At 41.0% G+C, this 23,922-nt stretch overlaps 1 protein-coding gene across 10 annotated transcripts in view; it reads right to left on the bottom strand.

Moving 5' to 3' along the window:
* The window catches only part of abcc8 (ATP-binding cassette, sub-family C (CFTR/MRP), member 8), a 119,587-nt gene extending 98,156 nt beyond the window's left edge, over window positions 1-21,431 (bottom strand). For 4 of the 10 annotated variants that reach the window (XM_072913929.1, XM_072913923.1, XM_072913928.1 and 1 more), the window contains exons 1-3: window positions 21,353-21,431; window positions 21,080-21,289; window positions 9,557-9,719 (exon numbers count right to left, since the gene is read on the bottom strand). In XM_072913929.1, the coding sequence (XP_072770030.1) occupies window positions 9,557-9,719; window positions 21,080-21,100 (184 nt within the window). In that variant the 5' untranslated portion in view covers window positions 21,101-21,289; window positions 21,353-21,431. Of the gene's footprint in view, window positions 1-9,556; window positions 9,720-10,170; window positions 10,190-21,079; window positions 21,290-21,352 lie in introns of those variants that run through there. The other 6 variants (XM_061970042.2, XM_061970045.2, XM_072913927.1 and 3 more) reach the window with 3 other exon arrangements.
* Window positions 21,432-23,922: the final 2,491 nt, after the last annotated feature.

Below are 23,922 nucleotides of genomic sequence, written 5' to 3'. Positions count from 1 at the left end.
AACCTCTGTTTTTAACTTTAATGAAGGGTCCTTGAAGGCAACACCGTTATGAGATGCAAAGTGATGTATATAACATACTCCTATACTCCTATTCTGTCACAGATCCATTCATTACATTTTTTTTTATTGCATCACTTTATCGTCGTTCCAAAATGTTGGTGCTGTGTGTGAATGCTTAAAGATGAGCTTTAGTGACGTTATTTGGAGGGGGGGTTCCCACATCTGCAGTCCCCTCCAAGGTTTCTCATTGTCATCCCAATGGGTTAAGTTTTTTCTTGCCCTGATGTGGGATCTGAGCCAAGGATGTCGTTGTGGCTTGTGCAGCCCTTTGAGACACTTGTGATTTAGGGCTATATAAGTAAACATTGATTGATTGATTGATTGATATTGTGTTGAGTGAAGTGTTCTATGCTAGGTTTGCCACATCAAGGGGTACCAACTATTTTGCATTTTTAATAGGGTGTATTTAAGTAGTTAAACATGTCCAATTTGGTTCAAGCAACCTTATTATTTAACTTTGATAGGTATATTTATTTTATCTTAACATTTTTTATTTCACTTTTTATGACTTACATATTTGAATGAAAGACTTCAAACTTTACAAAATCCCAAGGGCCTTATTGTGCTTGGAGGCATCCCCACTTATCCCTCTACTTTAACGCCCATGTTTATAAATATATGAATATATGTGACAACCAGCTCCAAAAAGAAAATGATGACCAACTCCAAATGGATTTTTTTGCTAGCATCAAGGTTAACAACTGTGTCAAATTAGTCAGCAGACTAATAATCTAAACAAGCTCTTCCTTCACACTTTTTAAGGGGAACAATTTTAGCTGTTTTACTCCATTTAAGTGAACTCTGATCTAAATTCTGTAAATTTGGTGACAACCAAGCTATGTGAGAGCTAACCCTGTTGTCCATTATTATTTGTATTCCCCTCTTGCCAAAATTATTGGTGATTATTCTAATTTAAAATGTGTGCCTTGACCAGTGGCAGTTTCAGATATGGGTCACATGGGTCAACTGGCAGAAATTCTCTGTTTTTATATTCATTTGTGTTCATAAGTGGATGAAACCAAACCAATGAGAGAAAATTAGAGATTATCATTCAAAGTGGACATCAAAGTGAACAAGGAAGTGAGGACACATTTCAGAATCAGAATTGACCAGTTATAATAACAAAGGGATTTTGACTTGGTAGACTGTGCTTTCATTGTAAAATATAAACAATATCCATCCATCCTTCCATCCATCCATCCATTTTCTACCCCTAGTCCCTCTCAATGGATATTAAAAATACCTAAATACAAACAAGCACTTAAATAACAAAGGTGTGCAAGGTTAATGAGATAATAGTGCAGTGGTTAAAAGAGCAAAAGGATGATGATGTGAACATGAGTTAGTACATTCACAGTGACAGATTAGTTCCAGGGTTATTTCACAGCAACAGGTCTGACACTCTGTGACTGTTTAGCGTTCATCAGAGTAAAAGCCTGGGGAAGAAATCTTCTTATCACGAATTGTTTTGGCGTACAGTAATTTGTAACGTGTGCCGGAGGGGAGGAGCTGGCACAGTTTCTGACCAGGTTGTGATGTGTTTGCAGTGATGCTACCTGCCCGTTTCCTAACCATGGACTGGTATAAGTCCTGGTTGGGGGGAAGGTTGACACCAATTATCTTATCTGCAGTCCTGATTGTCCGTTGCAGTTTGTGTCTTTCCAGCTTGGTTGCAGATCCAAACCAAAGAGATGGAGATGCACAGGATTGACTGAATGATGGAAAGGGAAAACAAGATCAGCAGCTCCTGGGGCAGGTTGAAATTTTTAGGCTGACACAGGAAGTACATCCTTTGTTGCGCCTTTTTCCTGATTGTGTCTACGTGGAAAGTCCACTTCAGGTCCCGTGAGATTGTTGATCCCAGGAACCTAAAAGAGGCCACACTGTGCTGTTGGAGGAAGTGCTTCGTCTGAAGTCCACTGTCATCTCCATAGTCTTTAGCGGGTTCAGGTCCAGATGGTTCTGACTGCACTATAGAGCCAACTTTTCCACATCCCGTCTGTAGGCAGACTCGTAGCCGTCCTGGATGAGACTGATGACAGTGGTGTCGTCTGCGAACTTGAAGATCTTCACAGAAGGGTCCCCTGAGGTGCAGTCATTAGTGTAGAGGGGGCGCCGGTGCTGATTGTCCGGGTGCTGAGTGTGATGCTCTCCAGCATTACCTGCTGCCTCCTGTCAGTCAGGAAGTTGGTGTTCCACTAACAGGTGGAGGTCGGCACTCGGAGCCAGGTGAGTTTACAGTGCAGGATATCTGGGATGATGGTGTTGAATGCATAGCTGAAGACCACAAACAGGATCCTAGTGTAAGTCCCTGGGGAGTCGAGGTGATAAAGGATGTGGTTTAGTCCCATATTGACTGCATCCTCTACCGACCTCTTGGCCCGGAGGTTTGCAGGAGATCCAGAAGGGGATCTGTGGTGTCATTCAGGTAGCTTAACACCAGTCTCTTAAAAGACTTCATGACCACAGACGTCAGGACTACATGTCTGTAGTCATTGATGGAGCTTTTGAAGCCAGAGGGCACTTCACACAGCTCCAGTGATGAGTTGAAGATCTGCGTAAAGATGGGGGCAAGTTTCCACAGCATAAGCTCTTAGGCAGGAGAGTTCCTGGACCCTTTCTGATCTTTTGTTTCTGGAAGAGCACACATCCTTTTCATAGACATTGCAGGTGGGGGGGTCAGAGAAGAATGTAGAGGGGGTTGCTGGGGGAGCAGGTAGGGTGCAGTCTAAGTGTTGGGGTGATGCTGATGGGCTAGGGCCAGGCAATGGATGTGAAAACCTGCAATATTAGCTGTTCAGGTCCTTAGCTAGTCTATTGTTACTTGCAGAGTGGGGTGTGGGGTTTTTGTGGTTAGTGACCTCTCACAGGCTTTTCCAAGCTGCTGAGGGACCGTTAGCTGAGACCGAATTACTAAATTTTTGCATCATAAAGGTATACATAACTTTGGCTTTGTCTCATAACACGTACCTATGGTGCGTTCAAGGACAGACAAATAAGGTGTAAGAAAGACACAAACTAAATAAACTGTGACAAGGGGGTCTCGCCCAGGGCCCCATTGAGGCTAGAGCCGCCACTGTCCTTTGCTCAATTCAGGTTGAGGAACACTGCTGGAAAACAAAGTGTACAAATAAGACTCCTGTTTCAAGGATATCTGTCAGCGCACTCAAGGTAAACACCCCCGTTGTAGCCCCCGGAGGTCAGTAAAGTATGAGTAAGAACATATTTCAGGAAAATAAATAAAAGAGGAATAATGTGTTTCTTTCAGCGATAGTTTGTCTTCCACTTCGGTCTGCTTGCTTGCTTGAATTGGAGGACAAATTTCCTGCTAAATGATGACTTATAGGATCCGGAGGCTGCAAATGAGAAATAACTATACAAATGTGTTGTGAGTGCATGTTATGTAACTGTTGTGGTTATGGTTATGGTGTTAGATTATTCCGAACATGCATACAATTACAATATGATACATCACATAATTACAGTTTCTCATTACAGCTGGTCCGAAAAGGAGTAAGAAGAAGCAAAACTTATTTAATCCTACCCTTTTTGTATCATAGCAATTACTAACACATTTGTGACTTCTCATGCTGTAACAATTTAACCCTAAACAATGAATAAATAACTAAATAATTAAATAGATAAACAAATGAGTAAGTAATTAATTATTAAATACATAAAAAAGAATCAATACATTTTGCATAAATAAAAAGCTAAGTAATTTATGGTTCACATTATTAGATTAATAAGATTTTCTCCTTTTCAAATAAGGTTCAATTTGTTTATCAGGATTATTTTAATTTGTAAACGCTTTGAGTTTGAACAGTTTCTTAAACTGGACCATATTAGTATATGGTTTGACTTCTTTGCTTAATCCATTCCATCCATTAATTTAATTCCACATACTGATATGCCAAAGGTTTTAAGTGTTGTACGTGCATTCTGATGTTTTAAATTAGATTTTTGTCTAAGGTTATATTTCTCCTTTTTCGTTGAGAAGAATTGTTGTACATTCTTGGGTAGCAGGTTATAGTTTGCTTTGTGCGTAATTTTAGCTGTTTTCTAATGCATCAAATCGTTGAATTTCAATAATTTTTGTTCAATAAATAAATAGTTTGTATGTACTCTATTTCCAACATTATGTATTATTCTGACTGATCTTTTTTGCAACATGATTAGTATATGAAGTGTACTTTTGTAGTTATTTCCCCATATTACTGCACATTAACTCAGATATGGTAACACTAGCGAGCAGTAGAGAATTTGGAGTGATTTTTGGTCCAGAACATATTTAGCTTTATTCATTATTGACATATTTCTTGCCACTTTATGTTGTATATTTTTATGTGAGATTTTCAGTTCAGTTTATCATCTTTTAGTACACCCCCAATTTTTTTTTTTTACTCTTTCAATTAATTTGTATTTGTGTTTTAGATTCTCTGCTTCTGTTACCTATTAGCATTATTTTAGTTTTACTGAGATTCAAAGATAGTCTGTTTTTGTCAAACCATTTATTGAATGTATTCATTTATTATTATTTGTATTAGCTTCTGTGTGTTCTCTCCTGAACAAAATGCAGTCGTGTCGTCTGCAAATAATACTGTCTTTAACTTCTTTGTAACTTTACAAATGTCATTCATATAGAGGTTGAACACATTTCGTCCCAGTATTGATCCCTGAGGTATGCTGCAAGATAAATTTAGCACCGTAGTCGCGTGTTCACCGAGCTTTACATATTGCTTCCTGTTGGTTAAGTAGCTTCTTACCCAGTTCAAGACCAACCCTCTGATTCTATACCATTCTACTTTGTTTATTAAGATATTATGATTAATTGTGTCAAATGCTTTTGTTAAATCCATAAACACTGCCGCTGCGCACTGTTTACCATCTATTGCATTGGCAATCTCTTCCGTCATTTCGATTAAGGGCATTGATGTTGAAATGTTGGCTCTGTACCTGTATTGGCTGTCTGTAAGTGTTTATTTTTTATTCATGAATTTGTCCAACCTGTTGTTAAATTTTAGAAAATTGTGGAAGCAAGGAAACAGGTTTATATTTTGTAAACTGGTGTCTGTTTCCAGTCTTATAAATCTGTACAACTTTTGCTATTTTCATTTTGTTTGGGAATTTTCCTGTTTAAAATGATAGGTCACTGATATATGTTAAAAGTTCTGAAACGTCTTCAATAACCTTTTCTATTGTTTCCATGTCAATTTCGTTACAATCAGTTGAGGTCTTGGATTTACATTTATTCACAATTTTGATTATTTCCTCTTCTGTCACATTTGTGAGGAATATCAAATGTTTATTTATGTCTGTCATATCATTCAAGTCCTCAACTGACCCGGGATCTGGAATCCTTTCCTCTAAATTTGGTCCAATATTTACGGATTAGTTACTAAAGCTTTCAACTACTTTGTTCATATTCTCCTTTTTTACGAGTCCGTCTGATAAGTATCTTTGTACCTTCTTAGCACCATTTTTATTATTGCTATTTAGGATGCGCCATGTTGCGCTCATGTTGTTTCTGTCAAATAATTTACTGTAATATATTCTTTCCTACATGTTCGTAATATGCTGGTTAGCTTATTCTTGTACATTTTGTACTTATGTTCTGCCTCTGTAGATCTTTGTGGTATAAATGTTCTATAAATGTATTCTTCTTGTTACAATGATTTTTCAGTCCCCTTATCATCCATGGTGAATTGTTCTTCTTTTGCATCATACTAAGTTGTTTCCATGGACAAGGTGTGTCATAAAGCATCATGAGAGCATCATTACCGTGTGAGTTTATTGATGTGCCTGTGTAAAAAGAAAATATCTTTCATTACAAATGAAGTTCGTTTGTAATGATTTGTCAGGACAAACAAGACACTACTTCAAACGTACGGATACTTTTTTGGTTGGTGATTATGATTGTATGATTTGATGTAAAGCATCTTTCTGTACCATAAACAGTGCTCAATAAATGAATAGTAGTGGTAGTTCAAAGTGCACACATCTGTTCTTTCCAAGATGCTACTTGAATTCTAATTTCTACATTTTTGTATTCAGACCAAAAGTAATTCAAATATAGTCAAATTGTCACTACCATAAAACCTTTAGTAACTGTACTGGCACTTTGAGTAGAGTTCAACATTTATGATGATGCATGTGTCATAATCTCATATGACAGTTACTGTGTTGTAATTTTCCTAATAAAAGGTGTTTGGTTTTTTTACCTGCACTTGGCTTGTTGTCTCCGCATTCTGTAGTTCTGACCAACAACAATCAACACAGAACGGAACAGTATGTGTATTCTAAGTCACAGTATAACTGAACCAATAATGTACCAGTAATATAGCTTTGACAAAAAGTGACATGGTAGGAAATTACACGAGGTGAGGTAAGTAATGTTGACCTCTTGTAATTTTCAGCAAAACACAATTGTGCTGATCAGCCAGGACGCAGAGCGTACCACTAGCCTATACAACATCATAAATTCAAAAGTTGGATCATGTGTTTCCTCTTTGCCCTCACTGGTAGACCACATCCTTCTGGGCTGACATTGTAAACAAAAACACACGAAAAGCCAAAGAAAAAGCAAATCACTTTGCATTGCTGACCGCAAATGTCGCTTCTTTTAATTTTAGGATGTCTGACATCCTCGTGCAATCTCATGCATGAAAATCCAAGTGACTAACGACTACGTGGCTTTGAAGCAGGTGCATAATCACTTCCCCACATGCCCAGTAGTGAATACTGGAGTTCTCACAAAGGACAAGCTGCTAATTTGAGACCAGAGCCGCCGCTCCTTAAACGCAGACCACATGCTGTGTGTAGGTCGTTAGGCGTAAAGAAGCGCACGTAAAATATCAATTAGTGCTTCATATTAAATTTGACCACAAACGTATTCCTAGCCCCTTCCTGCTCTGATATAAGAAATAAATGGCAAATTTCTTCGCATCATGGGAGGCAATTGTACTGTCATGCTCTGTTTGTGGTTGTCAGCTTGGTTTTTGTTTCCGGTGTGATCGGTTGTGTCCTGGGTTGCACCTGTGTTGTTTCCTCCAATCAACTGTCGCCTTCCTCTTGTGTCAAGTCCAGGTCTATACAGTTGTCTGATTAGTCTTTCATATGTCCTTTGTGGTGAGTATTTACTTCAAGCTAGTGCTTATAGAGTTTCATTTTGCTATATGTGCTATGGACAGATTATCCTGTTGTATGATTCGGATGATATTAAAGTGTAGAACATAAACAGTTGCATGCAGTACATTGCTAGGATATTGTTGCAAATATACATTTAAATACACTATACAGTTTCAACTTGAAACTGTATTAAGCTGCCTGTGTTAATGGGACACCTGAACTGTCAAGCTGAACCTCCAGCAAGGTTCTTCTTCTTGTGAAAACATCAGAAAACTGTTATGGATATCTCTAATCAATGCACAGGACTTTACTCTCTGTCTCCTAAGCTCAAAAGTAATATTAATAAATAAGTACACGTCCTATAGTGTTAACTTCCTCTTATCAACCGATGGCTCCACCAAGGCACCTCTTGATGGCCATGTTGTGCCAAGCCACCTGGACTGTTATTCCTTGGACATGCCCCTTCTTTGGAAGACTCGCTTGACAATGTGTTTATCTGAACCAGATGGATTTTTATTTCATGGACTATAGGAAGAACGAATAAGACCAACGCTTTTATTTTCATCTGTGACCTGTTTTGGACTTGTATAACAACATACGGAACAACATTAGTGGGAATGCCTTGTGGTAGTCACACAACAAATACATTTAGCCAGAAAGTGTTTTATTACCGTATTTCAAGCTTTTCACAGGCCACATAAAATAATGTGGTTGACCACATAAAATTAATTGGCGGGCCACATAAATGACATGACGGACCACAAGAATGATGTGGTGGGCTACATATAATGCCATAGTGGTTCAAATAAATGATTTGTCAGCCCGGATCTGGCCCTCGGGCCTTGAGTGATACCTAAGAATGGGTACCAAATCCAGTACTTTTTTTTGACACCGACCAAATCCCACCGGTCCTACCGGGCACGCAGTCACGTAAAATTCAACAATGCCATGTAACAGTATCTGGGTTGCGCGTGATGTCACACTTCGGTACTTGGCGATCACTCCAGCAGCACTGAGAGTGGACCCAGCTAAACTATCTCTAGGCAATTGACCCAAAAATGCTCCAACGTTAGTAAAGTATGGCTCCACTTTTCCAAAAATGAGCTAGTTTGATGGTAATATACATTGGCTTTGCTATTAACCTGCTACTGATTTGCATTAGCGGATTTTAATCGGGGATTTCAACACCTCCAAATTTGTTAATGAAAACTACAACTAAGATGCATGTTACAATCAAACAGCTGGTGCATATCTAGTACAATACTTACAGTATTAACACTTTTTAGGGTGCAACAAAAGACTAGATTCAGCAGAGACTAAACTGACCAGCCAACACACCATAAACTACACACTACTGCCATCTAACGCCTTGGACTTGCAACTGTAATTGCAACTTAATGTCATACTTGAAATGAGACTCAGATAATGTAACAATAAAACAAGATATAACAACTGGACAGCAGTTATCATAATCAGCTCATTTAAAATTTTGCAAAAAAGTTATATTTTATTATCAAAAACATGAAAATATTTATAAACACACACATTGAATACGGTATCGATTCCCAGGTACCGGGAATGGTAACCGTATCGGTTTAAATGTGAACGGTACCCATCCCCAGTGATACGTGTGATCTAATCCCCCGTACATAAACCAGTTGAGTCCTCCCGTCTGTGTTCAAAATCACACTAAAAGTTGAATTAGATTGTTTTATAAATTTATGTTTTCCTTCCATCGATTTTCTACCGCTTGTCCCTTTCGGGGTTGCGGTGGGTGCTGGAGCCTATCTCATCTGCACGCGGGCGGAAGAGAGGTACACCCTGGACAAGTCGCCACCCCATCGCAGGGCCAACACAGATAGACAGACAACATTCACACTCACATTCACACACTAGGGACCATTTAGTGTTGCCAATCAACCTATCCCCAGGTGCATGTTTTTAAAGGGTGGGAGGAAGCCGCAGTACCCGGAGGGAACCCACACAGTCACGGGGAGAACATGCAAACTCCACACAGAAAGACCTATAGGACCTTTGTATTGTGAGGCACATGCACTAACCCCTGTTCCACTGTGCTGCCCGAAAAAAATGTCTGTTTTAATTGTGTTATAATAGTTAATTTGCACAAACAAAAGTATTTATTGAACAATTTTTTTACCATGAATTGATACAAAACAGGCATCAAGTAAAATTCAAGTTTGATTTAATAAAGTATAATAACCATTTCACACAAAAAAAGTGTCAGGATTTTTTTTAATGGGGGCACCAAATAAAATGTAGCCTGGGACGGCACTGTTTGAGACCCACATGCAGGGCTGACTCGTCGTCATGAGAACATATGTTTGTGTATTTAGGGGCCAACACTTACCGATGAAGAGGATGGGGAACGTGATGAAGAGGAGGAAGACGTGCGGCCCCACGTTGAGTGCATCCAGGAAGCAGCCATTGTTCAGGACGCCCCCGTCCACGTTGTAGGCGGCTGAGTTATTCTCGCTCCCACAGAACGCCAAGGACATGGTGGAACTGGAACTCTGCAGGGACCCAGCGCGAGGAAGGGGGAGGAGGGGGAGGAAGATGGGGGAGTATCAGAGACAAGAGACGGACAGATTTGAAAAAAGCAGCATGGTGTCTGTGAAGGAAACACTGACAGCCTCTTCAGCGGATCCTGACTATTCCCTCCCTCTCAAATCCAGCTCGCATAAATGTAGAACCAGTGACAAAGTGGGGGGGGGGTCCAATGTAATCCAGTAGATCCTAGTCCTCCTCTCCAGTCTAAGGGGTCATGATGGCGAGGAACATCCGCATCCTGTCTACATGGGACTGCACACATCCTTTGTAAAAGTCAGCCTTCAGTCTTCGCTTCACTGGAATGCGTTGACACTCTCACATGGCTCACACACTAAAAAACAAACACACACACACACACACTCTCTCTCTCTCTCACACACACATGGAGCGCGGCGGCAGCATTCTGCAGTGCACCTGCTATTCCTGTCTCTTTGCAGACCGTGCACTGCGACCTTGGGAGAGACGGCGGCAGAAGGGGCTGGACGAGCGAGCTGGGAAAAGGTATAGGAGGGTGAGAATGAGGGGGAGGGAGTATGGAGAGAGAAAATAGGGATGGCGGCGTGGGAGTGGGGGGGGGGGGGGGGGGGGTTGAGCAAACGAGCAAACGCAAGAAAATCCTGAAATATAAATCTCACCCCAATTTTAGGATTTACATAACTGCACCCACCATTCATTCATTCACTGTCTCACATTTACACTAAAGATCAGCAGTCAGTAAAATGTTCAACATGAATGGCATAAATGTTCAGCCAATGGCTGAGCTCCTGTTTTGCCGGGTCAGCAATAATCCAAACAGGACATACAGACTGCTGGCTTTTTTTTTTTTTTTACTCACACTAATGTGTTTTTATAACGCAAGTATAAGGTGAGATAATAAGCAGCTGACATGAGTGCTTTGTAACATAAACTTTTAAATTGATTTGTGTATTCGACTGAAATAAAATGCTAAACCTTTCACATACAGTACATGCCAAATATTTGGACACACCTTCTCATTCAATGGGTTTTCTTTATTTTCATGACTGTTTACATCAGAGGTGTCAAACTCATTTTAGATCGAGGGCCACATGGAGAAAAATCTACTCCCAAGTGGGCCGGACTGGTAAAATCACGGCACGATAACTTAAAAATAAAGACAACTTCAGATTGTTTTCTTTGTTTACAAATACAACAAGCACATTCTGAAAATGTACAAATCATAATGTTGTTGGGTTTTTTTACACTTACATGTTGCGGTTACCGGTAATAGTATTCTATCTGTATTTGTCGTTATTTATACTTTCTGAATAAATTATGTGATAATGTTCATCAGTCAACTCATTGGTGTTAATGTTCAATCTATCAAAATAAAAAAATAATATCAAAATCAAATTACAGGATGTTATTTATGTAGTTTGCTCATTTTCCTCGACTGGTGCGCTAACATCATGTGTTTTTTTTGTTGTTTTTTTTAAATATGTAGCATCATCTACAAAGATACAAATAATTGCTATTGTGACATCGAGTGAACACATTTAGAACAGCAGTTTCTTTCATTCAAAAATTTTGACTCATTTTCATACTTGGTAAACTCATCCCGCGGGCCTGATCCGGCCAGCAGGCCGTTCGTTTGACACCCCTGGTTTACATTGTAGATTGTCACTGAATGCATCAAAACATGTGAAGTTATGTACTTAACAACAAAAGGTGTTCAGTGGCCTATTGGTTAGAGAGTCCGCCCTGAGACTGGAAGGTCATGAGTTCACAAAGTCATACCAAAGACTATAAAAAATGGGATCCATTACCTCCCTGCTTAGCACTCAGCATCAAGGGTTGGAATTGGGGGTTGAATCACCAAATGATTCCCGAGCGCGGCTACCGCTCCTGCTCACTGCTCCCCTCACCTCCCTGGGGGTGAACATGGGGATGTGTCAAATGCAGAGGATAATTTCACCACACCTAGTGTGTGTGACTATCGTTGGGGCTTTAATTTTAACTTTAAATAACTGAACATGTTTTATATTCTAGTTTATTCAAAATAGCCACCCTTTGCTCTGATTACTGTTTTGCACACTCTTGGCATTCTCTCGATGAGCTTCAAGAGGTAGTTACCTGAAATGGTTTTCACTTCCCAGGTGTCATAGTTTTGATGCCTTCAGGGACAATCTACAATGTAAATACCGGTAGTCATGAAAATAAAGAAAACGCATTGAAATGAGAAGGTGTGTCCAAACTTTTGGCCTGTACTGTATTTATTAATATCAACAATAAAGGATACATTGTCCTCAAATCTGTGACATATTTTGTTATAGTTTCTTCTCTGTGTCATGACTTGGACTGTGGAGTTTTTGTTTTCCCAAGATGCAAGAGAATTTGGATCGGACATGGCTTGAAGGTGGGTACATGATTTATTTAACACTATAATTACAAAGAAAGGATCAAACAAAAAGCGCGCACAGGGGCGGAGGTACAAAACTAGACTATAAAACACAAAACTTGCACATCGGCAGAAACTATGAACAATTAAACAAAATACTAACTGTGGCTTAATAAACAAACTTACTGTGGCATGGGATCGTGAACAGGGCTTGAAACGCGAGGATAGCAGGGTGAGAAAGGCTATGACTCCAGGACGAACAACAGAAAATGAAAAGCTTAAATAACACAGACATGATTAACAACAGGTGCGTGACTCAAAACAGGTGCGTGACATGACAGGTGAAACTAATGGGTAACTATGGTGACAAGACAAGGGAGTGAAAAAGCCAGAAACTAAACAAAACATGACTAAAACAAAACATGATTACACAGACATGACAGAACTCCCCCCTTACGGACAGATCCCAGATGTCCAAGAAAAAACTTAACAAGAGTCATGGGAGGGCGGGAGGGGGACATGGCGGTGGGTCGCCAGCCCAAGTGGCCCCGAATCCATCGAGGCATAGTCATGTGGCGGCGGCGAGTGGAACGCCGCTGCAGCAGGCGAGGTGGGCGACCCGGGACAGGCCACATGCGTGGCCGACTGGGAGGTGGGCGCACTTGGCGTGGCGGGCGACCAGGTAGCGGCCATATCCGTGGCCGACGAGGAGACAGGCGCGTCGACAACTTGGCAGGCGTGGCAGCTCGGCGTGGCAAGTCAGGCGTGGCAGCTCGGCGTGGCGCGTCCGGCGGCGAAGCTCGGCGTGGCGCGTCCGGCGGCGAAGCTCGGCGTGGGTCTTGGTCTTGGTCTAGGCGTGGGTCTTTGTCTTGGTCTTGGTGTGGGTCTTTGTCTTGGTCTTGGTGTGGGTCTTTGTCTTGGTCTTGGTGTGGGTCTTTGTCTTGGTCTTGGTGTGGGTCTTTGTCTTGGTCTTGGTCTTGGTGTGGGTCTTTGTCTTGGTCTTGGTGTGGGTCTTGGTCTTGGTCTTGGTGTGGGTCTTGGTCTTGGCATGGCGGGTCTTGGTCTTGGCATGGAGGGTCTTGGTCTTGAACTTGGCGTGGAGGGTCTTGGTCTTGGACTTGGCGTGGAGGGTCTTGGTCTTGGACTTTGTGTGGAGGGTCTTGGTCTTGGCGTGGAGGGTCTTGGTCTTGGCGTGGAGGGTCTTGGTCTTGGACTTGGCGTGGAGGGTCTTGGTCTTGGACTTGGCGTGGAGGGTCTTGGTCTTGGACTTTGCGTGGAGGGTCTTGGTCTTGGACTTGGCGTGGAGGGTCTTGGTCTTGGCGTGGAGGGTCTTGGTCTTGGCTTGGCAGTGCTTGGCGGCGTGAAGCTGGTACCGGAGCTTGGCATGATGCGGCTAGGCGTGGTGCGGGTACTGGAGTCTGCCGTGGAACTTGGCGTGGTGGAGCTGGTGCTAGCCTTGGTGCGGCGACAGGTGCTAGCCTTGGTGCGGCGACAGGTGCTAGCCGAGGTGCAGCGACAGGTGCTAGCCGAGGTGCAGCGACAGGTGCTAGCCGTGGAGCAGCGGCAGGTGCTAGCCTTGGAGCAGCGGCAGGTGCTAGCCTTGGAGCAGCGGCAGGTGCTAGCCTTGGAGCAGCGGCAGGTGCTAGCCTTGGAGCAGCTAGCCGTGGTGCTAGCCTTGGAGCAGCTAGCCGTGGTGCTAGCCGTGGAGCAGGTGGAGGTGGCCTAGCTGGGGGTTGCGGCTTGGCAGGTCGGAAGACTGGTGAGGGCGGTCGTGCTGGAGGCTGTGGCTTGACGGGTCGGAAGACTGGTGAGGGCGGTCGTGCTGGAGGCTGTGGCTTGACGGGTCGGAAGACTGGTGGTGGCGGCCGTGCTGGAGGCTGTGGCTTGGCATTGGTGATGCCGAGCCACCCCACCAACACAGCCTCCGACCCCAGCCCCCCCCCTCAAGGGGCGGATACCAGACGCGCTCCCTGCGGTCTGGAACTCTCTGTAGGGGTGGGCGAAGGAGGGCAGAAACTTCCCCATTAAATTGTCCAAATTGTCTTTTTTGTACCTGTGTTTTTGTGGGTGAAAAAATTTTTTTTTGTGACTTGGGCGTGACTTGAGTCCTGGGGGGCGGGGCATGAAATTTGGGTGGCTTGTCTTGACAGGATCTAATGTTCAAAATCATATTTTGGTAGTGTTGAATCATGGTCATGGGATTGGAGTCTTTTGCTGGAGGTGAGTGATCAAAAGAAAAAGAGTTGAAAAAAAAATCCTGGTCTGTGACGTCATTTTGGAGCTGCGGAGCTGGCAGCAGCCTGCTTCCGCCCGGAGTGGGAGGAGCCTGCGGGAGCGCTGCGTGCGGTCTGCTCGCCTTCCCTGACGTCCTCGGTCTGGAGCGGCGCTTCCGGGATTGCGGTGACGCAGCCTCGTCCTCGGACCAAATGGAGCTAATAGGAATAAGCTTCCCATTTGGCCCCCACGTCAGGTCTCGCTCCGCCATGGCTCCTAACGACTCCCAACTTCCTTCTTCGACCAAATTCTTTGCGGGAAAGCGATTAGCTGGAGTCAAAATGTCATGACTTGGACTGTGGAGTTTTTGTTTTCCCAAGATGCAAGAGAATTTGGATCGGACATGGCTTGAAGGTTGGTACATGATTTATTTAACACTATAATTACAAAGAAAGGATCAAACAAAAAGCGCGCACAGGGGCGGAGGTACAAAACTAGACTATAAAACACAAAACTTGCACATCGGCAGAAACTATGAACAATTAAACAAAATACTAACTGTGGCTTAATAAACAAACTTACTGTGGCATGGGATTGTGAACAGGGCTTGAAACGCGAGGATAGCAGGGTGAGAAAGGCTATGACTCCAGGACGAACAACAGAAAATGAAAAGCTTAAATAACACAGACATGATTAACAACAGGTGCGTGACTCAAAACAGGTGCGTGACATGACAGGTGAAACTAATGGGTAACTATGGTGACAAGACAAGGGAGTGAAAAAGCCAGAAACTAAACAAAACATGACTAAGACAAAACATGATTACACAGACATGACACTCTGCAGCTTTCTACTTTAACTTCAATGTTTTAATATTACTTTATTTTTCTTTGGAAATAAAGATATTCACTAGCAATGAAAAGGCATGGTTGTTCATCTTTGTGAAATCGTTTATAAAATATACTATTATTATTACGATTATTTCACTAAATTGGTTATTTTCCAACATTAAGCCCATTTCCAGTAATGTAATTCGCCTAAGCAAAGATGTACACAAGGTGGCCCACATGACATTTGTACAATAAAAATGCATTTTAAAAACTAGTGTTTTTAGTCATATTATTCACACTTTTGAATTTGGATTAATCAGGATTAAGCAGAGGTTATTACTTAATTTGAGGTTATTACTTAATTTGAATTAATTTAAAAAGAGCTCAATATTTCGACACAAATGTAATGTTATTATCAGAATGTCATTGAGGAACATTTTTCAATGTTTTACTTGAATACAGGTCATCAAAACTTGCTGACAGTTTTATCTAATGTACTTTTGGGTTTATTTTGAAGTGAAATTTGCCAGTGAGCACAACTCTCGGAGTCTCCTCACTCATCTTTGCGTATGCTATGACCCTACCACTGACCGTATAACAACCTGCTCCACCTCTCAGGTAACCATCCGTGGTTAAGGTAAAGGACACAAAATAAATGGCATAATTAACAAGTATATATACATGATAAATATGGTAATTATTGTGATTAACCATATAAGTTAACTCCTTATCAAAAACGGCACAATGTAACGAGAAAAGGCCAACATACTGACACTTACTCACTAATAATAACTCAAAGCCTTGTCTATAAATATATATATACAGTATGGGGTACTTTAATTTTCATTCGGTCAGATCAGGGGTCGACAACCCAAAATGTTGGAAGAGTCATATTGAACCAAAAATACAAAATAAACATCTGTCTGGAGCCGCAAAAAATTAAAAGCCCTGAATTAGTGTTATAATGAAGGCAACACATGATTTAAGTGTCTATATTATATAGGGACGGCGTGGCGCAGTGGGAGAGTCGCCGTGCGCAACCCAAGGGTCCCTGGTTCAATCCCCACCTAGTACCAACCTCGTCATGTCCGTTGTGTCCTGAGCAAGACACTTCACCCTTGCTCCTGATGGGTGCTGGTTAGCGCCTTGCATGGCAGCTCCCTCCATCAGTGTGTGAATGTGTGTGTGAATGGGTAAATGTGGAAGTAGTGTCAAAGCGCTTTGAGTACCTTGAAGGTAGAAAAGCGCTATACAAGTACAACCCATATTAGCTACACTAGCCTTCTATGAAAGGCTGACTCAAATCTTCGTTGACAGAAATGTTGCATTTTAATTTTTATTCTACAAATGTTTGCAACATTGGAAATCATTAGTAAAATGAAGGCTTCTCACAGGATTAGATAACTTCTGGAAAATACTGGCTCAGAATGGCCAAATGTATAGATGTGTGTGTCCAAGTTAAAGGAAACGGCAGACTGTCTTCTTCTAATGGATTTATAACAATCTATGCAAGCTGGGTAACGTTTGCTGTTGTCTGAAACAACATGGCACACAAACAACTATGAGAAATGCAGCCAATATACAGATAATGTGTCATGAGACATGCGAATATAAATTAAATACACAGAGGTAATAAGTAAAGGAAATTAAATGAGGTCAAACATACCTACGAAGGAGGCATAATGATGCAATATGTGCATACAGCTAGCCTAAATAGCATGTTAGCATCGATTAGCTTGCAGTCATACACTGACCAAATATGCCTGATTAGTACTCCAACAAGTCACTAACATCAACAAAGCTCACCTTTGTGCATTCACGCACAGCATAAAACGTTTGGTGGACAAAATTAGACAAATAAGGAGTGGCATAAAACGCGTCTTTCTGTGGCAGCATCGGAGAAAGTTGTACAAGTAAACAAATTACGATGAGTTCAAGGATCGATGAAATTAGTAGGAAAAAACAGTGCTTGCCAAATACTCTCATCAGTGAAGCATGTTTAATATAAACAGTGGGATTTGTAACAATTAGGGAGGTTTGTGTGATGTTTGTCCTCCTAAAGAAACCATATTAAAACCAAAAATATTTTTTCCATTTCCACACATCTCTGAAAGAGGTCCAGGGAGCCACTCGGGCAGCACTAAAGAGCCGCATGCGGCTCTAGAGCCGCGGGTTGCCGACCCCCGGGTCAGATGAAGAGTCGCAGGAAACCAAAGATATTTTTCTATTGTGAAACCAATTAATCCATTTTAGACCCCCAAACACATTGTCATAAAACACACATTATGGAAAATAATTTCTATTTTATGACGGGAAATACATGTAAATGCGAAATGAAATGGATAAATTCACATTTTACCTATATGATAATAACTCTTGTGAGCAAAAACGGTGATGCATGGAGAGAGTGGAGAGGATAGACAGCAACTTTATACTTTGCAACAAGTTCTTTCTTGAATTCAATAATGTTTTTTACTTTCTTTATCAAAGTGCTGTAACTCGCAACTTTCTTTATGCCCCTTGTTGTTGTATTTTTGGTGGTCGTACTCAATAAAAATAAGCACAGTGACTGCATGGGCACTCCACAATCTACTGTGGCTGAGAAGAGTCACAACAAATATGAACGCCATAACACAGTGATTCTCAAACTATGGCACGTGTACCATTAGTGGTACAGCGGGCTCCATCCAGTGGTACGCCAAATAACTTTCTGATGTGGTACTTGGTGAAAAAAGTTTGATAACCACTGCCATAACACAACAACTTTAGACCACAACACGACATCTTTCAGCAATAATACCATTGCAAAACTCACAACAAATGCGATTTGTGTTTGTATTTGCAAGTATTTTAACCTTCCTTTGCCCCCATGCTATTCCACAAAATAAGGGGACAAATGGACTATAGCTTGGCCGCATGATAACCAAGATTGTACACGGAAACTGGAGCAAAATGTTACACAAAAATTTATGTCGATAACCAAATCATACGAAAACCACTATACTGCTTTTCTTTTCAGGGCGTTTTACAAAATCAAAGATATCTAAGTGGCTGTTGCATCCTTGACATGTAGTGACAGGTTTAGGGGTGCAACGAAAGCCATTAAGTATATTTAATTAAATAACTAACTTGACTCAGAGACTAAGGGGTACAAATACAATAGTTTGTGTACTTGTGTAGTATTTGTCTTCTACTTTAAAACATTGTTCTTGCAACAATTCCAATGCATACATACTTCCACAATGTGTATTGATGTGTTTTTCAATACAAAAAGTATGTATTTTAAGGATGCATTATCTCTTCCTAACGCAACAAAATCACCAGTTTGACATCTTATAAAGGGATTAACACAACACATCTTTTTGGGAGGGCAATGACATGAAAAACATTCTTAATTAAGATGAGAGCAAGTGCAGCTCTCATCTGACTTGTAATATAAGTTATCTCATTTTGGATTCAATTAAAGTGCAGATAGAGGTAATTTGAATCTAATTATGCTGGTGGCCTTCATCACAGATAAGCAATAATCTGCTTTGAAAAATGCATGGAAACGGTGCAGGGGAATAGACAAAGGGGCAGAAACACTAACTGAAATACACAAACAAACGCGTGCACACACACGCAAACACACAACTAAGTAAATAATAGCGTATACTGGATGGTGAAGTTGCCCAACAAATGTGAGAGGTGAAAACATTCGCTCAAACTTCATTTGGGAGAAATTATCTCCATCTTTGTGACAAGTTTCACTCACTAAGCACTAGGGTTGTATGGTATACCGGTATTAGTATAGTAATGAATCATATTCGGTACTATACCGCCTCTGAAAAGTACTGATCGCCCATCCCCTCACCCCCTCGCCCCCCCGTCGTCACGTTGTGACAGCGCACAATCACAGAGTACTTACAAGCAGACACAGTGTGTAGACAGAAAAGGGAGAATGGACGCATTTTGGCTTAAAAACTAACAATAAAGGTGAAGCTATAACACTGAAACGCCCTCAGGAAGAGGTGCTTTAAGACATGGCTAGCTAACTAGTGGCTAAAGTCCAGCAGCAATCGGCAGTGTTTTAGCTACTTCTAAGTTACTAATCCTCGCCTCCATGGCGACAAATTGTCTTGTTCCGTACTGTGGAAAATAAGTTGAGCCAACATACGACGTGCTGCTAACTATACTTTTATTCACGACTCTTGGGAATAACTGTTCACATCTCTGGCAACGATAAACAGGAAGTCCCATGTCAAATGTGCCAATCACATTTATGTACACTTCAGGGACTGATCGGAGATCGTATAACCTAAGAATATTACACCCCCCTTCTTTTAAGAAAAATATAGTTTCTTACAAGTATCATCCCTGCAGGACGAGGAATAGCTAAACATGCTTCACTACACACCGTAGGTCACCGGCGTCATGAAAACATTTTTAACAAATGCCATTGGTGGGTCTACACCTGACATCCACTGTAATGATACCAAGTACAGAAACGTATCTAGTTGATACTACTATGATTACATCAATATTTTTTATCGTCACAAAATCTTTTCTCCTTTTTAAAAAAAAAAATCCATATTATGTTTATAAACTCAGGAAATATGACCAACGTATGATCCTGTAACTACTTGGTATCGGATCCATACCTAAATTTGTGGTATCATCCAAAACGAAAATAAAGTGTCCAAACAACAGAAGAACAAGTGATTCTTACATTTTAACAGAAGTGTAGATAAAATATGTGTTAAAATAGAAAGTAAGCAGATATTAACAGTAAATGAACAAGTGGATTCATAATCAATTTTTTACAGCTTGTCCTTAATAATTTTGACAAAATAATAGAATGATACATGACACAATATGTTACTGCATACGTCAGCAGACTAATTAGCAGCCTTTGTTTGTTTACTTACTATTAAAAGACAAGTTGTCTAGTATATGTTCACTATTTTATTTAAGGAAAAACTTGCAATAAGAAACATATGCTTAATGTACCCTACGATTTTTTGTTAAAATAAAGACAATAATGCCATTATTTGTGGTCCCCTTTATTTAGAAAAGTACCGGAACGTACAGAAATAATTTTGATACCGGTACCAAAATATTGGTATCGGGACAACACTACTCAGCACATATTTCCAAGTGTCTTCTATAGCAGTGGTTCTCAAATGGGGGTACGCGTACCCCTGGGGGTACTTGAAGGTATCCCAAGGGGTACTTGAGATTTTTTTTAAATGTCTGTCAAAAAGAACTGTGAAAAGAAATGCAACAATGCAATATTCAGTGTTGACAGCTAGATTTTTTTGTGCACATGTTCTATAAATATTGATGTTAAAGATTTCTTTTTTTGTGAAGAAATGTTTAGAATTAAGTTCATGAATCCAGATGGATCTCTATTACAATCCCCAAAGAGGGCACTTTAAGTTGATGATTACTTGTATGTGTAGAAATCTTTATTTATAATTGAATCACTTGTTTATTTTTCAACAAGTTTTTAGTTATTTGTATATCTTTTTTTCCCAAATAGTTAAAGAAGACCACAACAAATGAGCAATATTTTGCACTGTTATACAATTTAATAAATCAGAAACTGATGACATAGTGCTGTATTTTACTTCTTTATCTATTTTTTTCAACCAAAAATGCTTTGCTCTGATTAGGGGGTACTTGAATAAAAAAAAATTTCATAGGGGGTACATCACTGAAAAAAGGTTGAGAACCACTGTTCTGTAGTATAGTGCCTTTGCACACTCTAGCATTTAGGCCAAAATGACAGAAAAGTATCTTCATCGTCATCAAATCCGCCTTAATCTGCATACAACTTGTTTGTATGCTTGCATAAAAAGCACATTTTGAGTATAATGCCCACTAATGATAACAACACACACCAATGCAGTGCGGATTAGGCAGCAGGTGGTCTTGCACTTACCGGTTTGTATCGTGAGATCATGGCGGGAGCTCCTCAACGCTGACACATCCGTCACTTCCGAGAGAGAGAAGAGGAATAGTCTCACCAAAGTGCACTCTGTCATGAGCTCGGAGGGCCGGCCGAACGTTGGCGGTGATTCCCCGGGACACGAGCGGCGCCGGACGGCTGGGATGCACGGAGCTGTCCGTGGTGCTGAAGCTGGGTCATACGCTGGAGTGAAGGATGACAAGGAGTCAGAAGGGGCATGGGGGGAGGTATTCAACCCAGGCTCACCTTTTGATCCCGCTCATGAACTGGCCAACAAAAGCAGCACAGCAGGTCGATGCAAATGTGCAAATGGCAGCCAGACACAAGTCACGTATGCAGCAAGCGTGGAGATGGTTCCACTGTGGATTATGTAACTGGAAAGTGGGTTGATGATGCACACATTATTACACAGGGGACTGTTTAACCTACTTTTTTGAAATGCAAATGCTTATATGACTACATTACAAGCAAAATAAAATAAATGCAAGACGTGTGAGACTTGCTAGCTGCAGTAAATATGAAGGATTTGTATTCAAGCAGGCATTTAAAAAAGGAGCGCGGTTGCCCCCTGTGGACATTCTTCTGCACAACTTTAATACCCTGATTAGAACTGATAGGCACAGCAGAAGAACACATTACAAAACTACTGTGGGGACCAAATTCAATGAAAACTAGGCTACTTTCAAACACATCTCTGAATGTGTCATTTACATCAACAATAAATAATATCTTCATTAACTTTAAATCAATGTTTTACCCTAATATCGACAGTATTGATACCAAGGGTTCAGTTCAGTTTCAGTTTATGTCAAACATGCATACGATACAATGTAATGCATCACACCATTCCAGTTGTTTCATTACAGCACGTCCAAAAAGGAGTAGGAAGAAGCTGAGCTTATTTAATCCTACCCCTTTTCATACCATAGCAATTTTATCCGATTTCCTTGTTCCCTGTAACAGAACAGTGAACAAATAAATAATAAATAATATACCACAGTAAGCATACAAATAATAAATACATAAATAATCTTTGTCTAAAAAAATAAAATAAAATAATAGTACACCCTGTGATGATGCCCATCTCCACCTTGTGCCAACTCGATGTAGCTGCTCCAGATGAAACCCTCCTACTGAAATTGTTGTATCAATCAGCAATGAGGTTTCTGCATTGCACAAGTTGAACTAGCTTATGTAAAAAGTGAGTGGAATGCATTCGCCAGGTCAAACCACAACACAGAGAGGTTGCCTTTTTTCTCCCTGACCTCCCTCACCATGGTAAGGAGGTAGGTGAAACCATGCAAAGGGGGGAGTGGGACCATCAAGTCGATGTTGACATGGTCGAACCTTCTCTCGGGAACAGCAAACTGCTCCAACGGTGTGGCGGCGCACTTTTACGCCACAGGTCACACATGAGTCGGGCCAGGGCTGCACGTCCTTCTTTTGCCCCCTCCAGATAAACTTCTGGGCCGCCAACCTTGTAGAAGCTTTTCTGCCAGGATGGGAGAGGCTGTGGATCGCTTCAAAAACAGCACACCGCCAACCAACAGGAACCAGGGGCCTACGCTGGCCAGTTGAGAGATCGCACCACAACCTAACCCCTGAGTCATCAACCGTGACTTCTTCCAGGTGCAGTCCAGTGTCTGAACCCCTGAGGGCCTGAATATCACGATCAGAGGCCTGTTCCTGTTCCTGTTTCAGGACGCTCCAGAAAGGGTGTCTATGGCGAACAGCAGCCAGCTCTTTGTGTCCGCACTCACTGCCGCTACGCCTTGTAGCTGCAGGGAGAGCGGCACCATGCGTTGAAGTAGCACAACCTGTGGGACATTAACACTTAGTCTTTTTAATCAGTAACAGAGCAGTATATCGCAGTGGCCTCTTAGTACCACAACCACAACACAGGATATCTGTCCCTCAGCAAAAACTGTCCCACCGGAACTCTCTAACCCTAAGAAAAGTTCTGTGGCTGAATTACGTAAACCCATTACAATACATACATTTACTGTATATACACATATACATGTGTATATATACACACACACATCATACAATACATATTTATTTATACAATTCTGAAATAAGTGTAGTGATAAATATATTAAATATGTGAATAAAAGAGTATCTAAATAAATGTTACCGAAATCACGTTTTTTTATTGTTATTTATAGCATCTCTATGTACAGTCTCATTTAGAGTGCTTGTGTGCTCAGGTTTACAAAGTTGTTTTTAAACGTAATCGACGATCGCAATTATTTACGTCTGCATACTAATTTCTTACCAAATTGAAGAGGGAAGTTTGCCAAACATGTAAAAATACAGCACAACCTGCCATTAGGCCCAATTTTTGCGGGTAATAGCCAATATCTTTCATATGGATGCGCGCGCGCACACACGTAGAAACGCATTTACAAATACACAATTTACGACCTTCTTTTGCCACACACCAGAGCGTTGGTTGTAACGTAAAAAGAATAACTTGTACCAAAAAAAAGAATAGAGGATTTACATGATGAGGAAATTAACAGATACTTCAGTTTGCATTGCTTTAAGCAAGATATAACCAACAGACTAAACAACAACATAACTAACTGAACCCCCATGTCTCCCACATTAGATATATGAAGTATAAACAATAAAACATTGAATCCTAAAAGTATGTGAACGTTCATCTTCTACCTTGTTTACTTCGCGTTTGGACTATTGGGTATTTAGAATTGAACCTTAGATACACTGCAGGTAAAAGTTTTGACACTCCTGTTTTAGATTCATTGTAGCTTGCAACTATAACGTTGAGGAATGGCCAAAGCAAAGCAGTA

Source organism: Nerophis lumbriciformis, linkage group LG10, assembly GCF_033978685.3.
Source record: "Nerophis lumbriciformis linkage group LG10, RoL_Nlum_v2.1, whole genome shotgun sequence".
In the NCBI taxonomy this organism is placed as follows: Eukaryota; Metazoa; Chordata; class Actinopteri; order Syngnathiformes; family Syngnathidae; genus Nerophis; species Nerophis lumbriciformis.
Note: the sequence above shows the minus strand (reverse complement) of the source record. Positions and strands in the feature narration are given on the sequence as shown.